Raw genomic sequence first — 24,419 nt, 5'->3', positions numbered from 1 at the left:
CCCTACCCGAGATCCGCCGATTTTGACACCGACATATGCGCTTTTCTATCAATTGCTCGACAGTAATTCGTTTACCCACCGTATGCTTTCTTCAAGAGAGAAGCCTCTGGTGAAACCTATGGCCCCGGGGTCTATTTTGTATCATATTATTTTCAGATCTATAAAACCAGAAACCCAAAAATACCTTGCTGCAATATATTTGTATTTACTTTATTTTCCACTTTTACTTATCTTTTATACCTATCTCTATCAGATCTCACTTTTGCTAGTGACCGTGAAGGGATTGACAACCCCTTTTTTGCATTGTGTGCAAGTGTTTGTTAGTTTGTGCAGATGCATCTATTGGAGACTTGTGTGTTCCTCCTACTAGATTGATACCTTGGTCCTTAACTGGGGGAAATACTTATCTCACTTTGCTGCATCACCCTTTCCTCTTCAAGGGAAAAATCAACGCAAGCTCAAGAAGTAGCACGATGCGACCGGAGTGGCAGATGAAGATGTGGACGAGGGTGGTGGCGAGCCCGTCGTGGATCCAGAACCCGTGGGTGGCGAACGGGAGCCCGCTGATAAGTCCGCCACTATGGCAGTGTCGGCCGAAGAGGCTGCCGTGGCAGGTGCGCCCGAGGGGGCCGGCGAGATGACTGCGCCTGAGGGGGGCTGCGAGGCGGCCGCGCCTGAAGAGGCCAGCGAGGCAGCTGCGCCCGAGGGGGCCATGCCCAAAGAGGCTAGCGAGGGGACCGCCGTGGCAGCCGAGGCCTGATCCGGCGGCGTGGATGGCATGTCATGGGCGGGAGCAGGGGTAGCCTGGGACCAGCTGGAATGCCATGACTGGGGCACGTCGAGGTGAGCTGGCGAAAATACCGCTGCTGGTTGTACCGGGTGAAAGGGAAAAACTTTCTTGTCAAAGTAAACGTGTCGTGAAGTGAATACGCGGGGGGGGGGGGGGGGGGGTCGTAGCACCGGACCTTTGGTGTTGGGAGGATAACCAAGGAATATGCAAGCAAGGGAGCATGGGGCAAGCTTGTGAGGGGTGGTGGAGGCGATGCTAGGGTAACAAAGACACCCGAAGATACGAAGCTCATCATACGAGGGTGGAGTAGGACATATGTTAAGCAGAAGAGATGTGGTGACGAGCACGTCGGGCCAAAACTGAGGAGGCACATTGGCATAAAAAAGAAGGGTACATATGCAATCATTGAGAGTGCCTAGCACACGTTCAGCGTGGCCATTTTTTGTGATCTATAAGGACATGTGAGGTGAAAGATAGTGCCACGTGATGCGGGAAGTGTGCAAACGACAAGATTGTCAAATTCTTTCCCGTTATCGGTTTGGAGTGCATGTATGGGACGACCAAACTGTGTGGAGACATAGGCATAGAAAGACGTAAGAGTTGGTAGTGCATCAGACCTACGACGTAAAGGAAACGTCCACACATAATGTGAAAAATCGTCTAAGATTATGAGGTAATAAAGATAGCGAGTATTACTCGCGACTGAAGATGTCTATATATCACTATGAAGTAATTTAAACGGAAAAGAAGATATGGTGGTTGATGCACTAAAAGGAAGACAAACATGCTTTCCGACACAGCAAGCATGACAAGTGTGATCGTCGATCTTATTACATGTGAATGAGGAACTCTGAAGAATATGTTGAAGTGCGGCTGAATTTGGATGACCCAAACGAGCATGCCAAAGGTCCACACCGACGGAGAGGGCAACTCGGGCAGTAGTGGCGGTGGAGGATGAGTGCAATGGGTAGAGCTCGTCTGGGATGTCACACCGGTGAAGAACCATCCGGGGACGGGCGTCCTTAACAAAAAATGATTTCATCAAATTCAACAATGACATGATTTTCACAAGTAAAAGAACGAACAGAAACAAGATTCTTGATTAGTGCAGGTGAGACAAGAATGTTAGACATAGATAATGGTAGGGATGTAGAAGGAAAAGAACTATGACCGATATGTGTGATAGGTAAAGAGGAGCCGCCACCGACGGTGATGAGAGTGGATGTGTTAACCGGATAGGAAGAGATGATGTCACCGGGATGTGATGACATGTGGGCCGCAGCACCCGTGTCTATTTACCAATCACCACCCCCGCCGTAGTTACTCGGTGAAGGAGCCGAGTGCAGCGCCGCAAAAGGAGCAGGATCCTAGGGCGTGGGGGTCGGCGGCATGGCAGGGCCCTCGTAGGGCTGGGGTGGGGGCGGCAGCGGGTAGCCACCTGTCATCGGTTGTGCAGGCAACAGTGTGTAGCCGCCGCCAGGGGCCCCTGATGGTCGGTCGAGCGCGGATCGAGGAGGATCGGTGCGGGGCCGTGAGAAACCGACATGTGGTGGGCCGTCGAAAGGGTTGGAGGCATCGAAGAGGAAGGAGTCCATGGCGACAACAACAGATGGTGATGGGTAAAAAAGGTGTGGTGGCTAAAGTGGATGAGGGTTCGGGTTTTTGTGGAGATGAGAAGGGATGGATAGAGGCAGTGGCGGCAGTAGGCGCGGCGGCTGCGGTGGGGAGAGGAAGGGGCGGCGGCGGCAGGTTGCATCAGCGGGGGCAAGGTGCAGCCGCGACGTGGAGCGGAAGCTAGGTCGCGGGAGAGAAAACGGAAACTGATACCATGTTATTAGAAAAGATGGGATTACATGTCACACAATAGATTGATCAGGTGCAAGCGCACATATATAGGAACAAGGGTGCACGACCTCGACTTTCTTCCAAACTGTACACTATAGGAAGGAGAAAGAAAGCATGACAATACACGACCCTAGCCTATACGTACATACACATTCACATTAAATTTTATGCATTCATAGCGAATAGTTTGATGAGGAAATTAGACAGGCAAACCGAAAGTGATGGGCCCATACCGAAATGATCGTGTGACCCATCTCAAACTTTTTGAGTGAAAGAAAAACATGGTACAGACACATAGAGTATTACGAAAAGTATACTTTTCGTCTCTCAATTCTTGTCCGGATATAGATTTGGTCCCTCAACTTTAAAACTAGACAACTTGCATCCCCAACTATTAAAACCGGACAAGTTTTGTCCCTGGTCTCGGTTTTGACCGGTTTTGGTGCCGACTCACCTTGGTTTTGACCGGTGCTGACTCGAATTCACGTTTTTTTTAAATTCACATACTTTTTTGTATCTGTTTATTTTCCCAAATACGCGTACTTTATTTACAAGTGCTTACCTTTTCAGATCCATGAACTTTTCTGAAATTCACGTATTCTTTTCGAGTTCGTGTAATTGTTTGAAATTCACGTGAAGTTTCCAAATTAACGTAATGTTTCAAATCCCTGAACTCTTTTATTGTTTCTGCACTTATTTATAATCTGCACACATTTCCGAGTTCGTGTAAATTTTTTCAAATTCACATACTGTTTCAAGATAGCATAATGTTTGCGTACATTTATAAATTTTGTAATTCACGTACTGTTTGCATACTGTTCCTGTAATTATTTCGTAATTTTTGTAATTCACGTATTTTTTTTACAAAACGATGTACATTTTTAAGCTCGCATTTTTCTTCAAATCCATGTACTTTTATTCTAGTTTGCGTACTTTTTCTAATTGATGTTTTTTTTCCAAATAACTATGCGGGTTTGGAAAAGTATGTGAATCTATACCAATATAAAAAGACTCAAAAGGATAGATCCAATTAATCTCAGCTATCAAATCATGTCAATCCAACGACCTAGACTGCTTCAATGTCGAGCACTCAACACGTTTAGCGTGCAGTTAATTTCATGCCAAATATAATGCTAATCACATGATAACACGTAAATAATATCCACATGGACTTAATATACTTCCAAATTAACGTGCATTGCACGTACACATTGACTAGTTTGAAAAAAAAAACACGAACTTGAAAAAGTACACGGATTTTAAAAAGTATATGAATTTGAGTCAACACGGTCAAAACTGGGGTGAGTCAGCGCCAAAACCGGTCAAAATCTAGTCCAGGGGCGAACCTTGTCCGGTTTCAGTAGTTGGGGGTGCAAGTTGTTCGATTTTGATGTTGAAGGAACAAATCTAGACTCCGCCAAGAGTTGGGGGATGGGAAGTATACTTTTCTCTAGAGTATTCTAGACAAAACGTGTGGTAAAAGAAAAACATGGCACAAACCTAACAACAAACTGCGAGCTCGTTTTGCTCCGTGCAGAGACACGCTCATATTACTAGAGATGGTCACTGCAGTGTCAAACTTGTCTTGACACGTCCACTTCATGATATATCCAATGAAGGTGCCACATGATCCTAGAGTAGCAATATGAAAACTCCGGATCTGGCAATCCGACGGTTCTATGACCTGGAGCCCCTCAACCTGAAACCGAAAGCGACCTTGACAGAGCATACCCACACAGGTTCTTAGCGACAATCCTGTTACGATGTTAACACTTAACAGCACACTCACACATTTCGAAAAAGAAAAAACAGCACACCCACACTGTTTAGCACCCTCTAAGAACATTCTGCGTAACAACTTTTGCAATTTGTTAAATTATTAGGTCCATATATCACATCTCCACCATGGAAAAACATCATGAAAGAAGCCTGGTTAACTGAAGATTATAGTGATAATTTTGGTAGTACGTCGACACGTTAAATTTGATGCATTCATAGCTATGGTTTGAAGAGGTGATTGGTTCACCGATCCAAAGGTGGTCGCCCAAAACAGTCACGTACTGATCCCCAATGAAGGTCGTATATTGTTCCTACGACAATCCTGTTACGATGGTTAACGGCACGCCTCAAAGAACTTGTGCCTAACATCTTTTTTTTTTTTTTTTGCGGGTTGTGCCTAACATCTTTCGGAATTTGTTGAGCAGTGCGTATCACTCATACCCTCGTCTTAAGGGGGGCCTGACAGCCGATCTTCCCTTATTGGGCTCAGCAGCTTGTCAACGGTCAGAAGGGGAAGAGAACGGAGACCAAGTGCAGCAGCCCGAATCTAACTGCATACACATGTGCTTGGAATTAGAAGGGCGTGTGATCCTCAGGTTTACCGGTCGCCAACGGACACCTGGCGAGCAAATGGGGCATCCTACGCAAGGGCCTCGCCAGCAGAACCAACTTTTGGCGCCTACTTTCTCATAAAGCGGCGCGCACTAACACGGCACGGAATCTTGCGTCAGATCGAAATCAATCTAACCAGAGTGTACAAAGGCGGATGCATGGTGGCGATAAGAATGACCGCAAAAATGAATAAAAAGATTGACCGCACATTGGAGTATAAAATTCCATAATTTGATCAAGATTCTAGCCTAAAATTTAAATCTCATTTTAGTAAGCTTTATGTAAAAAAAATTGAATTTGCATCAAATTTCATTTTAGTAAGTTTTATCTTTTATGTAGTAGTTTGAACCTAATTTAGCACCGAATTTGTGTTGATGCACCTTTCGGAATTTTTTTTGCTCCGTCAAGTTTTTGGGGTTCGGTTAGAAACAACATTTTTTAGAGGAGCAAATGTGCTCCTCAAAAGTATCCTCGGTCATTTACTTCTTGAAATTTAGGAGATCGGTTAGAGTTGCTCTTACTAAATGTCATGTCAATTGTTGTGGGTTCACAACATAAGTTAAGAACGACTTCTCCAGCAACCCTTTGGCACGTCGTTTCCAACCCTAGTCGTCGTCGCCTAGGCTCTTCTCCATGCCGCTGCTTTGGTCTCCCTCCTCTCATCCATTCGGCAGCCTCGTCGGCCGCAAGAGGAGTGGTGACATGTCCATTTCTCCTCTTAGGCTTTGGTTTTCTTTGGCGGCATCAACAAGGTGGTGGTGATGATGGCATGTTTCAATAAGGTTTCTTCGGTCTCTCCTACCTCGACGACACCCAATCCGGCGCATCTTTGGGTGTCTTTCAAACAAACAAACAAACGGATGGAGTTTTGAACACCATACATGAATTCACCAAAACTACACCGACAGATCATAATTTCATCCTCCCCCCGCGTCGCTCTCGCCTAGGGCGACTCGGGGGCGCCTCCCTAACCCTAGCGCGCCGCCGGCCAATCGCCCCCTAGCCCCGCGCCGCCGCCGGAGGAAGCCGCCGGGCGAAGCTCGTGCGGCTGACGGCGGCGGCGGGGCGACTCCTCGCGGCTCCCGTTGGGACTGGGGCGGCGGATCTCGGCGGGAACCGGCGGTGGCCCGGGCGTGCGCGGCCCATCCGGCGGCGTGGTGGCGGGTCTCGGCGGGGGGTTGTAGGTGGTGGCGATCTGGCGCCTCCTTTGTTGGAGGGCCTTGGCTCCCCGGGGCGGCGGCCCTGGCCGATGGGCGCAGTGCAGCCGGCGGGCTGTGCCGGCGGGCTCTGGTGGGCAGCCTCCCACGGCCGCGCGGGCGGCGTGGGGGCTGCGGACGCTGGCGCAGTGGCGGCTCCTCGCAATCCGTCATGGCTCCATGTAGAAGATCCGCCCCTGCTTCGATCTGTCCCGATCTGTGTTGGCACCAGTCCTTGGCGGCGGCTTTCGGCGTCCCCTATGGCCGGCCTGGCGGATCTGGCGTGCGGGTGAGGTTCCGGGGGAAACCCCTGGCTAGCGCGGCAGCCTCCCCAAAGTCGACGCCTTTGGCGCCGATCCCCTTCCTGAAGGCTTTGGGGTGGATCCTCTCCCTTCCGCCTCCTCCTCAAGCTATGGCGAAAGCTTTTGTTCCCCTGGTCTGGGCGTCGACGGCACCCTGGTGTCGTGTTCCTTCTTGAAGGCGGCGGCTGGGAACAGCTCTTGGTGGCGGGGCTGCTGGTGGCGTGGTGGCGGTGCGCTTCGGCCTTCTACTTGGTGCCGCGCCTTGCTTCGCGGGACCAGCGGACGGTTTCTTTGGTGGAGCGGTGCTTCATCCATACATTGATGGCGACGGATCTTGACGGCGTGGCGCAGTGCAGATTCGAAGTTCGATGTGGGAGGATGGACTCGCGCAGGAGGACGACGCTGTCTGGCGTCGTGGTGACGTCGATGGCAGAGAGATCTGGCATGGTAGATGCAACAGTACAGCTCTAAAGATGGACTTGTGGCAGGTGGCTGCGGCGGCCTCATACCCGGCAGGCGTCCTGGTTGAGAAGTGCGCCGGACTGGTAGGTGCCCCATACCAGGCAGGCGTCCTGGTTGGGACCTCAAGTCTTAGATGTTTAGGTTTGGCTGCGATGTCTATTTGGTATTAGGCCCAGGCTATCAGCGCCCCTTCATCATTTGGATAGGTGTAGCGACAGTTGTTGCTTAGACGGTGGCTTTAGTCTTGCTGTTGTATTATTTTGTAAGGTCTTGTGAGAATAATTAATAAAGTGGCCGTATGCATCGCCTAGATGCAGAGGCCGGGGGTCATCCTCCTTTTCTAAAAAAAACAAACAAAAGTGATGCGGGCTGAATGGCAAAGATGGATACTGACTTTGTAAGGACACACAAATTCCATGTTCCAAGTACCACGATGCCTGAGTTCTAAACGGAAGTTGGAAACTGTTTGTTGCTTGACCAAAGATGGTGGGCGACTCAACATCCTGGAGATTTCTGGTACACAACCTAAAGCTAATGTCCTTAATTCTCAACACAGCGCTGTCCACGATTGCAACCTTACCTGTCAAACCGCGAGAAAAAGAACGTCACGAATCAACCCGAAAATGCAAGATACAATTAATCAAAATCAGGTTTGACAGGCTTCACTGCAAGCAAACATAAATTCAGGAGGCCGAACTAGCTCTTGTGGATGTAGTGGTGGAAACCATAAATTTCAGTTTTCATACAATTAGCTATCTCTAGTTAACTGGACTAGTCTAGGTTTACTAAGATATCCAACCATGGGATATGTCAAGAAACTTCAATTGGTGAGCTGGTTAATACTCCCTCCGTTCCTAAATATTTGTCTTTCTAGAGATTTCAAATGGTCACCATATACGGATGTATATAGACATATTTTAGAGTGTAGATTCACTCATTTTGCTCTGTATGTAGACACCATTTGAAACCTCTAAAAAGACAAATATTTAGGAACGGAGGGAGTAGGTTTTACTAGTATTCATGTAGTTTTTACTGGAGTATATCACATTGCACTATGGACGAACAGCTTTGCTGTCAAGATCCAACAGGGGCCTTCGTTTAATATCATGGGTCACAGGGAATAATGTGCTATGGCAACACGGCAGCAGCCATATTAATAATGGTACTACAGTATTAATAAGGTCTTTAAAGAAAGCCATCAACAAACTGGAGTTGTTATTGCTAGGGGGTTGATGTTGGTTAGCACAAACTTGCGCGGCCCATTACTGCATACTGTGCACGTGATCAATGGTACTAATGTATGATAATCTTATGAGGACCAGTTTTATTCTAGCAAACCTCGAAAAATACTTGAGAAAAACGATTTCATGCTAAATGATTCTGTTAATTTTTCAGCAAAAAAGGGAAACGGAAAACTTGGTCAGATCTCCAAACATAAAATATTCCTCCAATGACATGACTAACTTGGCCTAATGAGGTTCGAGTGATCAATTTATGGTATTCTTTAAGCCTTCTTGGCCACTAGACAGAGTGAGAACTTGTCAGCTTGCTTTCTTCCCCTAAAACACACTTGGTAGATACCAGTAGGCACAGATTCACTAGGAGCTCATCAAACTTTACTTGTAGAGTGAGATATGTGCTCATTATGGCTCATTTAAGCCACCTTTCTCTCGGCATCGGTTAACGACATGCCTCGAGGTTGCAAACAATGTCCATAAAGCTAGGTTCGGTATTGGTATCAACAAAGTCCATCATTCGATTGAAGTGATGGAGTGGTAACTGCGAGGTTCATGTATTTCTTATGTGGCATTAGTTCCTACAGTATTCATTATTTAGATAGATGGGTGGAACAAGCTTCCCGGTACATTGTAATTCTATATGAAGCAGAAGACCTAGTCCACAGAAGACCTAGCGACAATGATGCCAACAAGAAAAGGCGGAATAATATCATTAAAAATGAAAAATATGACAGTTTGTAACAAGAAAGATCATTTCATACAAAACAACAAAAATAAACAAAGCCAATGAACAAAAAATCCAGAGAGCATGAAATTGTAGCGAAGATGTTCAAATATTACTGGGCGTAACATTGCCATACTCGATATGAGATTAACTTTCAAGGGATTAAGTTAAGTCATATCTGCAGAGAAGCAAACAAGGCGGCACACACACATTTGTGCACGCTATTCCCTAAACTGAGCGTCCCTGTATTATGCTTTGATGCTATCCCTGGTTTTCAGAATGAGATTTTGTTCATTCAGAAACTGTTTTGCCTTTGGAGTAAAAATCGCTGAAGGCGAGGTTCAAAAAGATAGATGAGATTGACTTACTAGGTTAGTCAGTCTAGAAGATAGACATATCAGGTGGTGGTCCATAAATTGATTTCCATGACAAGGGAATAGTCCATCCATTTGACCCATTTCCTGTAAATTCATAGAAACACTCGTTTACACAGAAAACTCAACTATTCACTTTAATCACAGAATACTGAGGACTGGCTTTCCTAAAACAGTATTGTAAACCGATAAAAAGGGAGCACTGTAAACCAGAGCAGTCGTTGCAAGAGAAGTTGGTCACTTTGAGACAAATGAATAAACATGACTATATTTTGTAATTAGTGGGTTCACTCCAGAGTAAGAAGGGGATAAGTGTTCGAGGTGATATAGAGATATATACCGTGGAACTGTTCAGGGTCTTGACCTAGAAGTTTGCATACTGCCTCTGCCAAGTGAAAAGATTCTGGCATATTGTCCCCTTCTGAACAGTAGCATAACACACAGCTAACTTTCAAACCTTTGGCCTATCATAACATAGGGAGATGTTAAAAGAGCAAGTTCAAATGACAAAATACTTTAGAGTTGAGATAAAATCAGATACCTTGCAGGCGAAGAATAGAGCTGCAAATGGCAAGGTCGCATAGTAATCACTTATGGTCATCTCTTCAGGATCATCAGCCATGTCTTCTAAAAGAACACCGCCCTCAACTAGACTAGCAAGACATTTCCACAGTCGTTGAGATGGATCATATTCCTCAAGTTTCTTCCACCCTAGTTTCTCACATTCTGGATCAGAACCATCTTCATTGCAACTTGAAAGGTAATACAGCATATCACTGCATGATGAAACGTGTTAATGGCCCAATCTTGAAAGAACATCCAAATCCAAAATATGGAATCTGTGTAGCAAGACATTTCAAATACCTGGATGCATCAATTACTCTTCTCTTGCCAGAGTCTAAACTTGAAAGGATAACAACATGGTCCTTCCCAATGCTACTGATGAAATTAGCAACATTTTTTGCAAACGAAACCATCATCCCCTGCATTTGTAATGATAAATCAAAGTGGTCGTATTATATTCACCGGTTAGATACTGCTACAGATTCGTAAATTATAGGAAGATGGCAGCATGCGCCAACACAGGTAAGATCAACATACTGTAATAATTGGAGATCTTTGTTGAATGAAAGCCAGCCCATGAGACATTGATTCATACTCTGCACGCAAAAATGAGAAAGCAGGTGAGCCTGCATGACGTGCCAGTATTTCAGTAACTAACTTGGTAGAGACATATTCCAAAACCAGCTCATATTTGTGTATTTATCATTTACCTCTCCCTCCCTACCTGCCTCGAACAAACAATCTATGTCATCAAACAATTGATGTGCATAGCAGATGCAGACATACAGTATGCACAGCACTGCAGCCTCTTCTTATCAAAACTTATTTGGTCCTGCTAATAACAATTTAAACATTTCTATTGACCTTGATACACCTGTTGTTCTTAATGATATAGATAGGACCTTGCTTAGTAGAGGATTTCACATTAGAGGAGATTAGAATAGCAGTTTTTCAAATGAAAGACAATAAACCACCTGGGCCAGATGGTTTTCCTGCTGAATTTTGTTAGCATTATTGGCACTTACTCCCTCCGTTCGGAGATAACTGACGTAGTTTTAGTTCAAATTTGAAGTAAAACCACGTCAGTTATTTCCGAACGGAGGGAATAGTTGGTAATGCTTTATTATTCATGTTTAATGAGTTTTATCATGGAAGGTTTGGACTTGCCAAATTTAATTATAAAGTTTTGACTTTATTGCCAAAGAGTGTTGGAGCTGACACTATTCAACAATACATACCTATATGCTTATCCGATGTTCTGTTTAAGATTTTTACAAAAGTAGTGAATAATGGAGCTGTAGATGTTGCTGAGAAAATAATTGCTCCAGTACAGACAGCTTTTATTGAGGATAGGTTCATTTTAGATGATGTAAGTATACTGCATGAGGTTTTGCATGAAATTCATAGAAGAGAATCATATAGTAGCTATTTTAGTGGATTTTGTAAAAGCTTATGACAAAAATTAACTGATCTTTTTTTAGGTTTGTACTGGTTAAGAGAGGGTTCCTGAGAAATATATAGAATAGGTTATGCAAACCATAAATAGCGGCAAAGTAGCTGTTATGGTTAATGACCAAATAGGACCTCTTTTTGTAACTTAATGATCGTACCCAAATAATTGTACAGAATTCCTACTGGGTGTCATAGTAGGCTGAATTGCAGAGGAAGAAACAAACAAGTATTACAATCTGCAGCACTGATGCTTTCTGAGGTGGCCATGGAGTTCTACAATCGAGGCAGAGACTGGGGAATAACAACTCTCAGGATTGGCGTGGGATGATCCTAAAGATGATGGACGCGATGGCCTCGTTTTGCAGATCTATGCTACGTTTCACATGATCGGTAGTTACCTTTGGAGTTGTTATTTTGCCGTCCTGTAATGTTGATGTTCGGATGGTTCGGTTCTGTTTCTTGAGAAATTAAAACTTAGTGCTTTGTAATACCGTAATTTGCTCGATGGGGTATAGCCCTGGAGCCGGATAGGTGACCAATGGCAGCACCTGGAGTGTTCCGTGTGTCTGTAAGTTCTAAACTGCTGTTGTCTTACGGTTTTTTCAAATGGAAATCGGGAGCGAACAGCTCCATAATTCAAAAAAAAAAACTGTGGCAGGCATAGCAGACAGTGTACACGCAGCACCGTCACACCGAAACGCGGTTAATCAAACAGTGGCAGGCATAGCAAACAAAGTACACATGCAACGTCGTAACCGCGTTTCATCAAACAGCAGCGTGCATAGCAGACAGAGTACACGCAGCACCGCATTTCATCAAACAGCAGCGTGCATAGCAGACAGAGCACACGCAGCACCGCATTTCGTCAAACAGATGGTATGCACAAAATAAAGGACAACGGTGCACGCAGCAACTAAATAGCAGCACCACTAACACAATCCATCAAACAATCGGCGAGCACGGCACAGGAGGGCAAAGTTTTCGGGGTTCTAGAGGCCCAACCTTCGAGCGCGAGCGCGAGGTCGCCCGCGGCGTCCGGTCCGAAGGCGTCGTTGCCGATGCAGGGCAGCACGGAGGGCTCGTCGAGGTACGCCACGCGCCTCGCCTTCGCCGACGGAATCAGCAGGTCCACGGCGAGCTGCCCCACGTTGCCGATCGAAAGCGCGGGCTGCACGCGGCCAGGAGAGCGGATCAGCACCGTGAGAAAGCAGAAGGAAGGAGACACCAGTACCAAAGATGGATGTCAGCAGAAATTGGCAAACAGACCATGACGAGCGTGGAGCAGGAGGGCGAGAACTTCTCGCCGTCGACGAGGGAGAATTCCATCGCGGCGGGGGCTGGATCGGCGGCTGCCGCGGTCGGGTCCGAGGGTTCAGCTTGCGCCGGAAGTTGAGGAACAAGCGAGACGAGAGTCTGAGGAACAGAGCGGAGGAGCAGAACGCAGCCCTTGGCTGACTCGTTTTGGGCCGAGTCTTCCGAGTCTAGTGGGTCGTGGACTTGTACCTTCCCAGGCTGGACTACACGAAGAAAATTGTGAGAACTTGCGAGAGTGGCCCAGCCCACGAACCTCCTAATCGAGGAAGTGTGCCACATTCTTTTTCACGAATACGCAAGAGCTTGCCTATCTTTGCATTGATAGCTTTTTTTTTCGGGGGGAAAGGGTTCTGTATTAATTAACCCGGATCAGTATGATCCAGTGCACACAGTTTTACAATCCTCTCAAGACCCGACCGTAACCAGACGACTGTCTTAACCTCAACCCTCCCAATCTTAGCTAGTTCATGGCTAACAAGATTACACTCCCTCTTTATCGCCTTAACCTTAATCTGTCTGTCTCCTCTCATCATAGCAGAGATCTCCTGGACAAGGGCAGTGTACTGTGATCTATCAACCAAGAGGTTGGAAATCATCGTAGCAGCTTCAACACTATCCGTTTCGACGGTGAATGGGAGTGAGCTCCATTCTAGCGCCAATGCAATTCCTTCTTCGCAAGCCTCAAGTTCTGCAGCTAGTGCATTATCATATGTGAAAAGATGTCGGCACGAGGTAAAGATAATACCACCGAAGCTGTCACGGAGCACCATGCCGATGCCCCCATTTCCAGTATGCGCCATATAGGATCCATCGACATTTAAAGTAAGCCACCCAGGCTCAGGTGACCGCCAGCCCACACACGAATGCTTGTGCACAGAAGCTACTTTGCCCTTGTTCATGCATGTGTGTAGCTCGTCATGATTCATGCTTATGCACAGTGCACCGTTGTTGCTGTTGTTTCCTAGCGCGCTGCTGTGCGTACTCGTGCACAGCGCTCCGCTGTTTCTTTCGTTTCCGAGTGCGTCGTTGTTGCTGCTGCAAGGCGCCGTCCTTAGTGCCGGGTCCATCAGAACCATTTTCCCCTTCCTCTGATCATCCTTAGGAAATTGTTGAATGCAAAGTAGCGACATCAGGTAGCTATGCAGGAACCGTCGAGAGGCTTCAGTCGGTGGAGGAATTTTATCATGGGTGATCTCGTTGCGGACGTGCCACGTGCGCCACATGGTCATCAAGAGCACCATGCGGGACGTGTCCGAGAGGGGCTCAAGCACATCAAAAAGCCACTCCGGGCTTGTGTGCCGAACTGACTTTATATCCGGGAGCTTCCAATCCTTAGCCATCGCCCTCCAAAGCTCCACCGCACAGGGGCACCTACACATCACGTGGAACCCATCCTCGCGTTCCAAACCACACAGGGGGCATATGTCAATGGTCTCCAAATGACGGGAAAACTTATTCACCCATGTTGCAAGAGAATTTGTCACAAGCCGCCATGCAAACACACGTACCTTTGGGGGGGCAGGGCACCCCCATATGGTCTTCCAGATGGCGCGCCGACCATCCGGTGCCCTGCTAGATGCGATCGCGGAAGGACGCTCGCGCTCGTCCATCGCGAAGCGGTACGCGGACCGAACAGTGAATATACCGTTCTTCTCAGGAGCCCATGCAAGGATATCATCGGCGAGGCGTGGAGACGTCCGTATATTCTTGATAACATTGACATCAGCCGGATGGAAGTGCCGGTGGAGTAGGTCCATACGCCATGCGCCGCGCTCGTCGAGTAACTCGGCCACTCGGCGAAGCCGGCAGGTACCTTGGGCGGAAATCAGAACGCCCGACGGAGCTCGAGGTAGCCATCGATCACGCCAGATACAGATGCTCTGGCCATTTCCCACGCGCCACACCAGCCCCTTCTTGAGGAGCTCAAGCCCATACTGGATAGCCTGCCAAGTTGACGAGGCATTCCCAGAAAATAATGTATCCTCGAGGCGTCCCTCTGGATAGTAGCGAGCTTTGAGGACCTGCGCACAAAGACTATTAGGATTAGTAAGAAGACGCCACACTTGCCGAGCAAGCAGCGCCTGGTTGAAGACTCTGAAATCTCTGAATCCCAATCCTCCTCTCATTTTATGTGCCAAGATACGCGGCCAAGATATCCAATGAGTTTTCCTCTTTCCATCTGAAGCGCCCCACCAAAAATTGCGAACCATTTTGTTTAAGTCATCACACACCGACATAGGCAGTTTAAACACTCCCATTATGTACGTCGGAATAGCCTGGGCAACTGTCTTGATCATTGTTTCCTTCCCTGCTAGGGACAGCGTATCACCCCACGCGATAATGCGTTTTGTGAGGCGGGCCTGTAAATTCTGAAATTTACCTTTTGACATCCGTCCTTCCGGTGTTGGTAAGCCTAAATATTTTTCCTCAAAAGTGGACATTTAAACCTGCAACGCTGTGCGGACACATTCCTGGTCAGCTACCAAACAAGAATTACCAAACAAAATGCTGCACTTTGTGGGATTTATGAGCTGTCCAGTAGCAGTTTCATAAGTATTTATAATTTTCTTCGCCTCCCTGGCTTGCCCCTCATCCGCTTTAAAGAACAACAACGTATCATCAGCAAAAAGTAGGTGTGAGATCCCAGGCGCGCGCCGATAAACTTTCATGGGAGTAAATTATTGGGGAACGTAGTAATTTCAAAAAATTTCCTACGCACACGCAAGATCATGGTGATGCATAGCAACGAGGGGAGAGTATGATCTACGTACCCTTGTAGATCGCAACGGAAGCGTTGACACAACGTAGAGGAAGTAGTCGTACGTCTTCTTCCCGATCCGACCGATCCAAGCACCGTTACTCCGGCACCTTCGAGTTCTTAGCACACGTACAGCTCGATGACGATCCCCGGGCTCCGATCCAGCAAAGCTTCGGGGAGGAGTTCCGTCAGCACAACGGCTGGTGACGATCTTGATGTATTACCGACGCAGGGCTTCGCCTAAGCACTACAACGATATGATCGAGGTGGAATATGGTGGCAGGGGGCACCGCACACGGCTAAGGAACGATCTCAATGATCAACTTGTGTGTCTTGAGGTGCCCCCTGCCTCCGTATATAAAGGAGCCAAGGGGGAGAGGTGCGCCGGCCAGGAGGAGGGCGCAGGAGGAGTCCTACTCCTACCGGGAGTAGGACTCCCCCCCAATCCTATTCCAACTAGGATTCCCAAGGGGGAAAGAGGGAGAGGGGTGACCGGCCACCTCTCCTAGTCCTAATAGGACTAGGGGAGGGGGGGAGGCGCGCAGCCCTTATGGGCAGCCCTTTCACCTTTCCACTAAGGCCCATATGATTCCCGGGGGGTTCCGGTAACCTCCCGGTACTCCGGTAAAATCCCGATTTCACCCGGAACACTTTCGATGTCCAAACATAGGCTTCCAATATATCAATCTTTATGTCTCGACCATTTCGAGACTCCTCGTCATGTCCGTGATCACATCCGGGACTCCGAACAACCTTCGGTACATCAAAATGCATAAACTCATAATAACTATCATTGTAATGTTAAGCGTGCGGACCCTACAGTTCGAGAACAATGTAGACATGACCGAGACACGTCTCCGGTCAATAACCAATAGCGGGACCTGGATGCCCATATTGGCTCCTACATATTCTACGAAGATCTTTATCGGTCAGACCGCATAACAACATACGTTGTTCCCTTTGTCATCGGTATGTTACTTGCCCGAGATTCGATCGTCGGTATCCAATACCTAGTTCAATCTCGTTACCGGCAAGTCTCTTTACTCGTTCCGTAATACATCATCTCACAACTACCATATTAGTTGTAATGCTTGCAAGGCTTATGTGATGTGCATTACCGAGAGGGCCCAGAGATACCTCTCCTACAATCGGAGTGACAAAACCTAATCTCGAAATACGCCAACCCAACATGTACCATTGGAGACACCTGTAGTACTCCTTTATAATCACCCAGTTACGTTGTGACGTTTGATAGCACCCAAAGTGTTCCTCCGGTAAACGGGAGTTGCATAATCTCATAGTTATAGGAACATGTATAAGTCATGAAGAAAGCAATAGCAACATACTAAACGATCGGGTGCTAAGCTAATGGAATGGGTCATGTCAATCAGATCATTCAACTAATGATGTGACCTCGTTAATCAAATAACAACTCATTGTTCATGGTTAGGAAACATAACCATCTTTGATTAAAGAGCTAGTCAAGTAGAGGCATACTAGTGACACTTTGTTTGTCTATGTATTCACACATGTATTATGTTTTCGGTTAATACAATTCTAGCATGAATAATAAACATTTATCATGATTATAAGGAAATAAATAATAACTTTATTATTGCCTCTAGGGCATATTTCCTTCAGTCTCCCACTTGCACTAGAGTCAATAATCTAGATTACACTATAATGATTCTAACACCCATGTAGCCTTGGTGCTGATCATGTTTTGCTCGTGGAAGAGGCTTAGTCAACGGGTCTGCAACATTCAGATCCGTGTGTATCTTGCAAATCTCTATGTCTCCCACCTGGACTAGATCCCGGATGGAGTTGAAGCGTCTCTTGATGTGCTTGGTCCTTTTGTGAAATCTGGATTCCTTTGCCAAGGCAATTGCACCAGTATTGTCACAAAAGATTTTCATTGGACCCGATGCACTAGGTATGACACCTAGATCAGATATGAACTCCTTCATCCAGACTCCTTCGTTCGCTGCTTCCGAAGCAGCTATGTACTCCGCTTCACATGTAGATCCCGCTACGACGCTTTGTTTAGAACTGCACCAACTGACAGCTCCACCGTTCAATGTAAACACGTATCTAGTTTGCGATTTAGAATCGTCCGGATCAGTGTCAAAGCTTGCATCAACGTAACCTTTTATGGTGAGCTCTTTGTCACATCCATATACGAGAAACATATCCTTAGTCCTTTTCAGGTATTTCAGGATGTTCTTGACCGCTGTCCAGTGATCCACTCCTGGATTACTTTGGTACCTCCCTGCTAAACTTATAGCAAGGCACACATCAGGTTTGGTACACAGCATTGCATACATAATAGAGCCTATGGCTGAAGCATAGGGAACATCTTTCATTTTCTCTCTATCTTCTGCAGTGGTCGGGCATTGAGTCTGACTCAACTTCACACCTTGTAACACAGGCAAGAACCCTTTCTTTGCTTGATCCATTTTGAACTTCTTCAAAATCTTGTCAAGGTATGTGCTTTGTGAAAGTCCAATTAAGTGTCTTGATCTATCTCTATAGATCTTTATGCCTAATATGTAAGCAGCTTCACCGAGGTCTTTCATTGAAAAACTCTTATTCAAGTATCCATTTATGCTATCCAGAAATTCTATATCATTTCCAATCAATAATATGTCATCCACATATAATATCAGAAATGCTACAGAGCTCCCACTCACTTTCTTGTAAATACAGGCTTCTCCGAAAGTCTGTATAAACCCAAATGCTTTGATCACACTATCAAAGCGTTTATTCCAACTCCGAGAGGCTTGCACCAGTCCATAAATGGATCGCTGGAGCTTGCACACTTTGTTATCTCCCTTTGGATCAACAAAACCTTCTGGTTGCATCATATACAACTCTTCTTCCAGAAATCCATTCAGGAATGCAGTTTTGACATCCATCTGCCAAATTTCATAATCATAAAATGCGGCAATCGCTAACATGATTCGGACAGACTTAAGCATCGCTACAGGTGAGAAAGTCTCATCGTAGTCAACCCCTTGAACTTGTCAAAAACCTTTCGCGACAAGTCGAGCTTTGTAGACAGTAACATTACCATCAGCGTCAGTCTTCTTCTTGAAGATCCATTTATTCTCAATTGCTTGCCGATCATCGGGCAAGTCAACCAAAGTTCATACTTTGTTCTCATACATGGATCCCATCTCAGATTTCATGGCTTCAAGCCACTTTGCGGAATCTGGGCTCACCATCGCTTCTTCATAGTTCGTAGGTTCATCATGATCTAGTAGCATGACTTCCAGAACAGGATTACCGTACCACTCTGGTGCGGATCTTACTCTGGTTGATCTACGAGGTTCAGTAGTATCTTGATCTGAAGTTTCATGATCATTATCATTAGCTTCCTCACTAACAGGTGTAGGTGTCACTGAAACAGTTTTCTGTGATGTACTACTTTCCAGTAAGGGAGCAGGTACAGTTACCTCGTCAAGTTCTACTTTCCTCCCACTCACTTCTTTCGAGAGAAACTCCTTCTCTAGAAAGGATCCATTCTTAGTAACGGATGTCTTGCCTTCGGATCTGTGATAGAAGGTGTACCCAACAGTCTCCTTTGGGTATCCTATGAAGACACATTTCTCCGATTTGGGTTCGAGCTTATCAGGTTGAAGCTTTTTCACATAAGCATCGCAGCCCCAAACTTTCAGAAACGACAACTTTGGTTTCTTGCCAAACCACAGTTCATAAGGCGTCGTCTCAACGGATTTTGATGGTGCCCTATTTAACGTGAATGCGGCCGTCTCTAGAGCGTATCCCCAAAACGATAGCGGCAAATTAGTAAGAGACATCATAGATCGTACCATATCTAGTAAAGTACGATTACGACGTTCGGACACACCATTACGCTGTGGTGTTCCGGGTGGCGTGAGTTGCGAAACTATTCCACAATTTTTCAAATGTACACCAAACTCGTAACTCGAATATTCTCCTCCACGATCAGATCGTAGAAACTTTATTTTCTTGTTATGATGATTTTCCACTTCACTCTGAAATTCTTTGAACTTCTCAAATGTTTCAGACTTATGTTTCATTAAGTAGATATAACCATATCTGCTTAAATCATCTGTGAAGGTGAGAAAATAACGATATCCGCCACGAGCCTCAATATTCATCGGACCACATACATCTGTATGTATGATTTCCAACAAATCTGTTGCTCTCTCCATAGTACCGGAGAACGGTGTTTTAGTCATCTTGCCCATGAGGCACGGTTCGCAAGTACCAAGTGATTCATAATCAAGTGGTTCCAAAAGTCCGTCAGTATGGAGTTTCTTCATGCGCTTTACACCGATATGACCTAAACGGCAGTGCCACAAATAAGTTGCACCATCATTATCAACTCTGCATCTTTTGGCTTCAACATTATGAATATGTGTATTACTACTATCGAGATTCAATAAGAATAGACCACTCTTCAAGGGTGCATGACCATAAAAGATATTACTCATATAAATAGAACAACCATTATTCTCTGATTTAAATGAATAACCGTCTCGCATTAAACAAGATCCAGATATAATGTTCATGCTCAACGCTGGCACCAAATAACAATTATTTAGGTCTAATATTAATCCCGAAGGTAGATGTAGAGGTAGCGTGCCGACCGCGATCACATCGACTTTGGAACCGTTTCCCACGCGCATCATCACCTCGTCCTTTGCCAGTGCCCGCTTATTCCGTAGTCCCTGTTTCGAGTTGCAAATATTAGCAACAGAACCAGTATCAAATACCCAGGTACTACTGCGAGCTCTAGTAAGGTACACATCAATAACATGTATATCACATATACCTTTGTTCACCTTGCCATCCTTCTTATCCGCCAAATACTTGGGGCAGTTCCGCTTCCAGTGACCAGTCTGCTTGCAGTAGAAGCACTCAGTTTCAGGCTTAGGTCCAGACTTGGGTTTCTTCTCCTGAGCAGCAACTTGCTTGCTGTTCTTCTTGAAGTTCCCCTTTTTCTTCCCTTTGCCCTTTTTCTTGAAACTAGTGGTCTTGTTAACCATCAACACTTGATGCTCCTTCTTGATTTCTACCTCCGCAACTTTCAGCATTGCGAAGAGCTCGGGAATAGTCTTGTTCATCCCTTGCATATTATAGTTCATCACGAAGCTCTTGTAGCTTTGGTGGCAGTGATTGGAGAATTCTGTCAATGACGCAATCATCTGGAAGATTAACTCCCAATTGAATCAAGTGATTATTATACCCAGACATTTTGAGTATATGCTCACTGACAGAACTGTTCTCCTCCATCTTGCAGCTATAGAACTTATTGGAGACTTCATATCTCTCAATCCGGGCATTTGCTTGAAATATTAACTTCAACTCCTGGAACATCTCATATGCTCCATGACGTTCAAAACGTCGTTGAAGTCCCGATTCTAAGCCGTAAAGCATGGCACACTGAACTATCAAGTAGTCATCAGCTTTGCTCTGCCAGACGTTCATAACATCTAGTGTTGCTCCAGCAGCAGGCCTGGCACCGAGCGGTGCTTCCAGAACGTAATTCTTCTGAGCAGCAATGAGGATAATCCTCAAGTTACGGACCCAGTCCGTGTAATTGCTACCATCATCTTTCAACTTTGCTTTCTCAAGGAACGCATTAAAATTCAACGGAACAACAGCACGAGCCATCTATCTACAATCAACATAAACAAGCAAGATACTATCAGGTACTAAGTTCATGATAAGTTTAAGTTCAATTAATCAAATTACTTAAGAACTCCCACTTAGATAGACATCCCTCTAATCTTCTAAGTGATTACGTGATCCAAATCAACTAAACCATAACCGATCATCACGTCAGATGGAGTAGTTTTCAATGGTGAACATCGTTATGTTGATCATATCTACTATATGATTCACGCTCGACCTTCCGGTCTCCGTGTTCCGAGGCCATATCTGCATATGCTAGGCTCGTCAAGTTTAACCTGAGTATTCTGCGTGTGCAAAACTGGCTTGCACCCGTTGTAGATGGACGTAGAGCTTATCACACCCGATCATCACGTGGTGTCTGGGCACGACAAACTTTGGCAATGGTGCATACTCAGGGACAACACTTCTTGATAATTTAGTGAGAGATCATCTTATAATGCTACCGTCAATCAAAGCAAGATAAGATGCATAAAAAAGATAAACATCACATGCAATCAATATAAGTGATATGATATGGCCATCATCATCTTGTGCTTGTGATCTCCATCTCCGAAGCACCGTCATGATTACCATCGTCACCGGCGCGACACCTTGATCTCCATCGTAGCATCGTTGTCGTCTCGCCAATCTTATGCTTCCACGACTATCACTACCGTTTAGTAATAAAGTAAAGCATTACATCGTGATTGCATTGCATACAATAAAGCGACAACCATATGTCTCCTGCCAGTTGCCGATAACTCGGTTACAAAACATGATCATCTCAATAAAAATCATGCCTTGACCATATCACATCACAACATGCCCTGCAAAAACAAGTTAGACGTCCTCTACTTTGTTGTTGCAAGTTTTGTGTGGCTGCTACGGGCTTAAGCAAGAACCAATCTCGCCTACGCATCAAAACCACAACGATAGTTTGTCAAATAGACTCCGTTTTAACCTTCGCAAGGACCGGGCGTAGCCATACTTGGTTCAACTAAAGTTGGAGAGACAGTCGCCCGCAAGCCATCTATGTGCAAAGCATGTCGAGGGAACCGGTCTCGCGTAAGCGTACGTGTAAGGTTGGTCCGGGTCGTCTCGTCCAACAATACCGCCGAACCAAAGTATGACATGCTGGTAGGCAGTATGACTTGTATCGTCCACAACTTACTTGTGTTCTACTCGTGCAAATAACATCAAACCATAAAACCTAGGCTCGGATGCCACTGTTGGGGAACGTAGTAATTTCAAAAAATTTCCTACGCACACGCAAGATCATGGTGATGCATAGCAACGAGGGGAGAGTATGATCTACGTACCCTTGTAGATCGCAACGGATGCGTTGACACAACGTAGAGGAAGTAGTCGTACGTCTTCTTTCCGATCCGACCGATCCAAGCACCGTTACTCCGGCACCTCCGAGTTCTTAGCACACATACAGCTCGATGACGATCCCCGGGCTCCGATCCAGCAAAGCTTCGGGGAGGAGTTCCGTCAGCACAACGGCGTGGTGACGATCTTGATGTATTACCGACGCAGGGCTTCGCCTAAGCACTACAATGATATGATCGAGGTGGAATATGGTGGCAGGGGGCACCGCACACGGCTAAGGAACGATCTCAATGATCAACTTGTGTGTCTTGAGGTGCCCCCTGCCTCCGTATATAAAGGAGCCAAGGGGGAGAGGTGCGTCGGCCAGGAGGAGGGCGCAGGAGGAGTCCTACTCCTACCGGGAGTAGGACTCCCCCCCCCCAATTCCTATTCCAACTAGGATTCCCAAGGGGGAAAGAGGGAGAGGGGTGGCCGGCCACCTCTCCTAGTCCTAATAGGACTAGGGGAGGGGGGAGGCGCGCAGCCCTTATGGGCAGCCCTTTCACCTTTCCACTAAGGCCCATATGATTCCCGGGGGGTTCCGGTAACCTCCCGGTACTCCGGTAAAATCCCGATTTCACCCGGAACACTTCCGATGTCCAAACATAGGCTTCCAATATATCAATCTTTATGTCTCGACCATTTCGAGACTCCTCGTCATGTCCGTGATCACATCCTGGACTCCGAACAACCTTCGATACATCAAAATGCATAAACTCATAATAACTGTCATTGTAACGTTAAGCGTGCGGACCCTACGGTTCGAGAACAATGTAGACATGACCGAGACACGTCTCCGGTCAATAACCAATAGCGGGAACTGGATGCCCATATTGGCTCCTACATATTCTACGAAGATCTTTATCGGTCAGACCGCATAACAACATATGTTGTTCCCTTTGTCATCGGTATGTTACTTGCCCGAGATTCGATCGTCGGTATCCAATACCTAGTTCAATCTCGTTACCGGCAAGTCTCTTTACTCGTTCCGTAATACATCATCTCACAACTACCATATTAGTTGTAATGCTTGCAAGGCTTATGTGATGTGCATTACCGAGAGGGCCCAGAGATACCTCTCCTACAATCGGAGTGACAAAACCTAATCTCGAAATACGCCAACCCAACATGTACCATTGGAGACACCTGTAGTACTCCTTTATAATCACCCAGTTACGTTGTGACGTTTGGTAGCACCCAAAGTGTTCCTCCGGTAAACGGGAGTTGCATAATCTCATAGTTATAGGAACATGTATAAGTCATGAAGAAAGCAATAGCAACATACTAAACGATCGGGTGCTAAGCTAATGGAATGGGTCATGTCAATCAGATCATTCAACTAATGATGTGACCTCGTTAATCAAATAACAACTCATTGTTCATGGTTAGGAAACATAACCATCTTTGATTAACGAGCTAGTCAAGTAGAGGCATACTAGTGACATTTTGTTTGTCTATGTATTCACACATGTATTATGTTTCCGGTTAATACAATTCTAGCATGAATAATAAACATTTATCATGATTATAAGGAAATAAATAATAACTTTATTATTGCCTCTAGGGCATATTTCCTTCATAAATTTTCCTTGAGCCTCTCCATCCTTCAACAGAGCAGACAAGCCATCAGCCACAAACAGGAACAAAAACGGGGATAGGGGGTCACCTTGCCGAAGCCCACGCGACGGTGCGAACGAATCCAAGAGGGTTCCATTAAATTTTACAGAATATCTCACTGAGGTGACAAGTGATATCCCGGTCCACCAGAGTTCAAGTCCTGGTGCTTGCATTATTTCTGAATTTATTTCAGGATTTCCAGTGATGCGCTTTCAGTGGAGAAGACGTTTCCGTCGATGACGAGTCGTCTAAGATGACTTCGTAAATCAAGATGATATGTTGGCTCGGTCTCAAAAGAGTAACAGTGAAATGCTAGATCACCACATGCAGAGTGGATGGTGCAGCTATTAACATGAATAG

General features: G+C 45.9%; 1 protein-coding gene and 1 pseudogene across 2 annotated transcripts; both read right to left on the bottom strand.

The window, feature by feature from the left end:
* Nucleotides 1–578: 578 nt before the first annotated feature.
* Nucleotides 579–1,435, bottom strand: LOC147973006 (uncharacterized; annotated as a pseudogene).
* A 5,921-nt stretch (nucleotides 1,436–7,356) lies between these two features.
* LOC147973005 (clast3-like protein) lies at nucleotides 7,357–12,792 on the bottom strand. 2 transcript variants are annotated; one of them, XM_087521810.1, is made up of 8 exons: nucleotides 12,605–12,792; nucleotides 12,341–12,506; nucleotides 10,424–10,482; nucleotides 10,187–10,305; nucleotides 9,864–10,098; nucleotides 9,663–9,786; nucleotides 9,317–9,409; nucleotides 7,357–7,566 (listed from the first exon to the last, which is right to left on the bottom strand). In XM_087521810.1, exons 1-7 carry the CDS (start codon nucleotides 12,662–12,664, stop codon nucleotides 9,330–9,332), a joined length of 843 nt encoding a protein of 280 aa, XP_087377936.1. In that variant the 5' UTR covers nucleotides 12,665–12,792; the 3' UTR covers nucleotides 7,357–7,566; nucleotides 9,317–9,329. The 2 variants fall into 2 exon arrangements, with proteins under 2 accessions (XP_087377936.1, XP_087377937.1); XM_087521811.1 differs by lacking the exon at nucleotides 7,357–7,566 and adding an exon at nucleotides 8,910–9,215.
* Nucleotides 12,793–24,419: the final 11,627 nt, after the last annotated feature.

Source organism: Triticum urartu, chromosome 5A (genome assembly GCF_056163025.1).
Source record: "Triticum urartu cultivar PI428250 chromosome 5A, HENAU_Tu73, whole genome shotgun sequence".
In the NCBI taxonomy this organism is placed as follows: domain Eukaryota; kingdom Viridiplantae; phylum Streptophyta; class Magnoliopsida; order Poales; family Poaceae; genus Triticum; species Triticum urartu.
The sequence above is the reverse complement of the archived record's forward strand: the minus strand, read 5'-3'. Positions and strand labels throughout refer to the sequence as shown.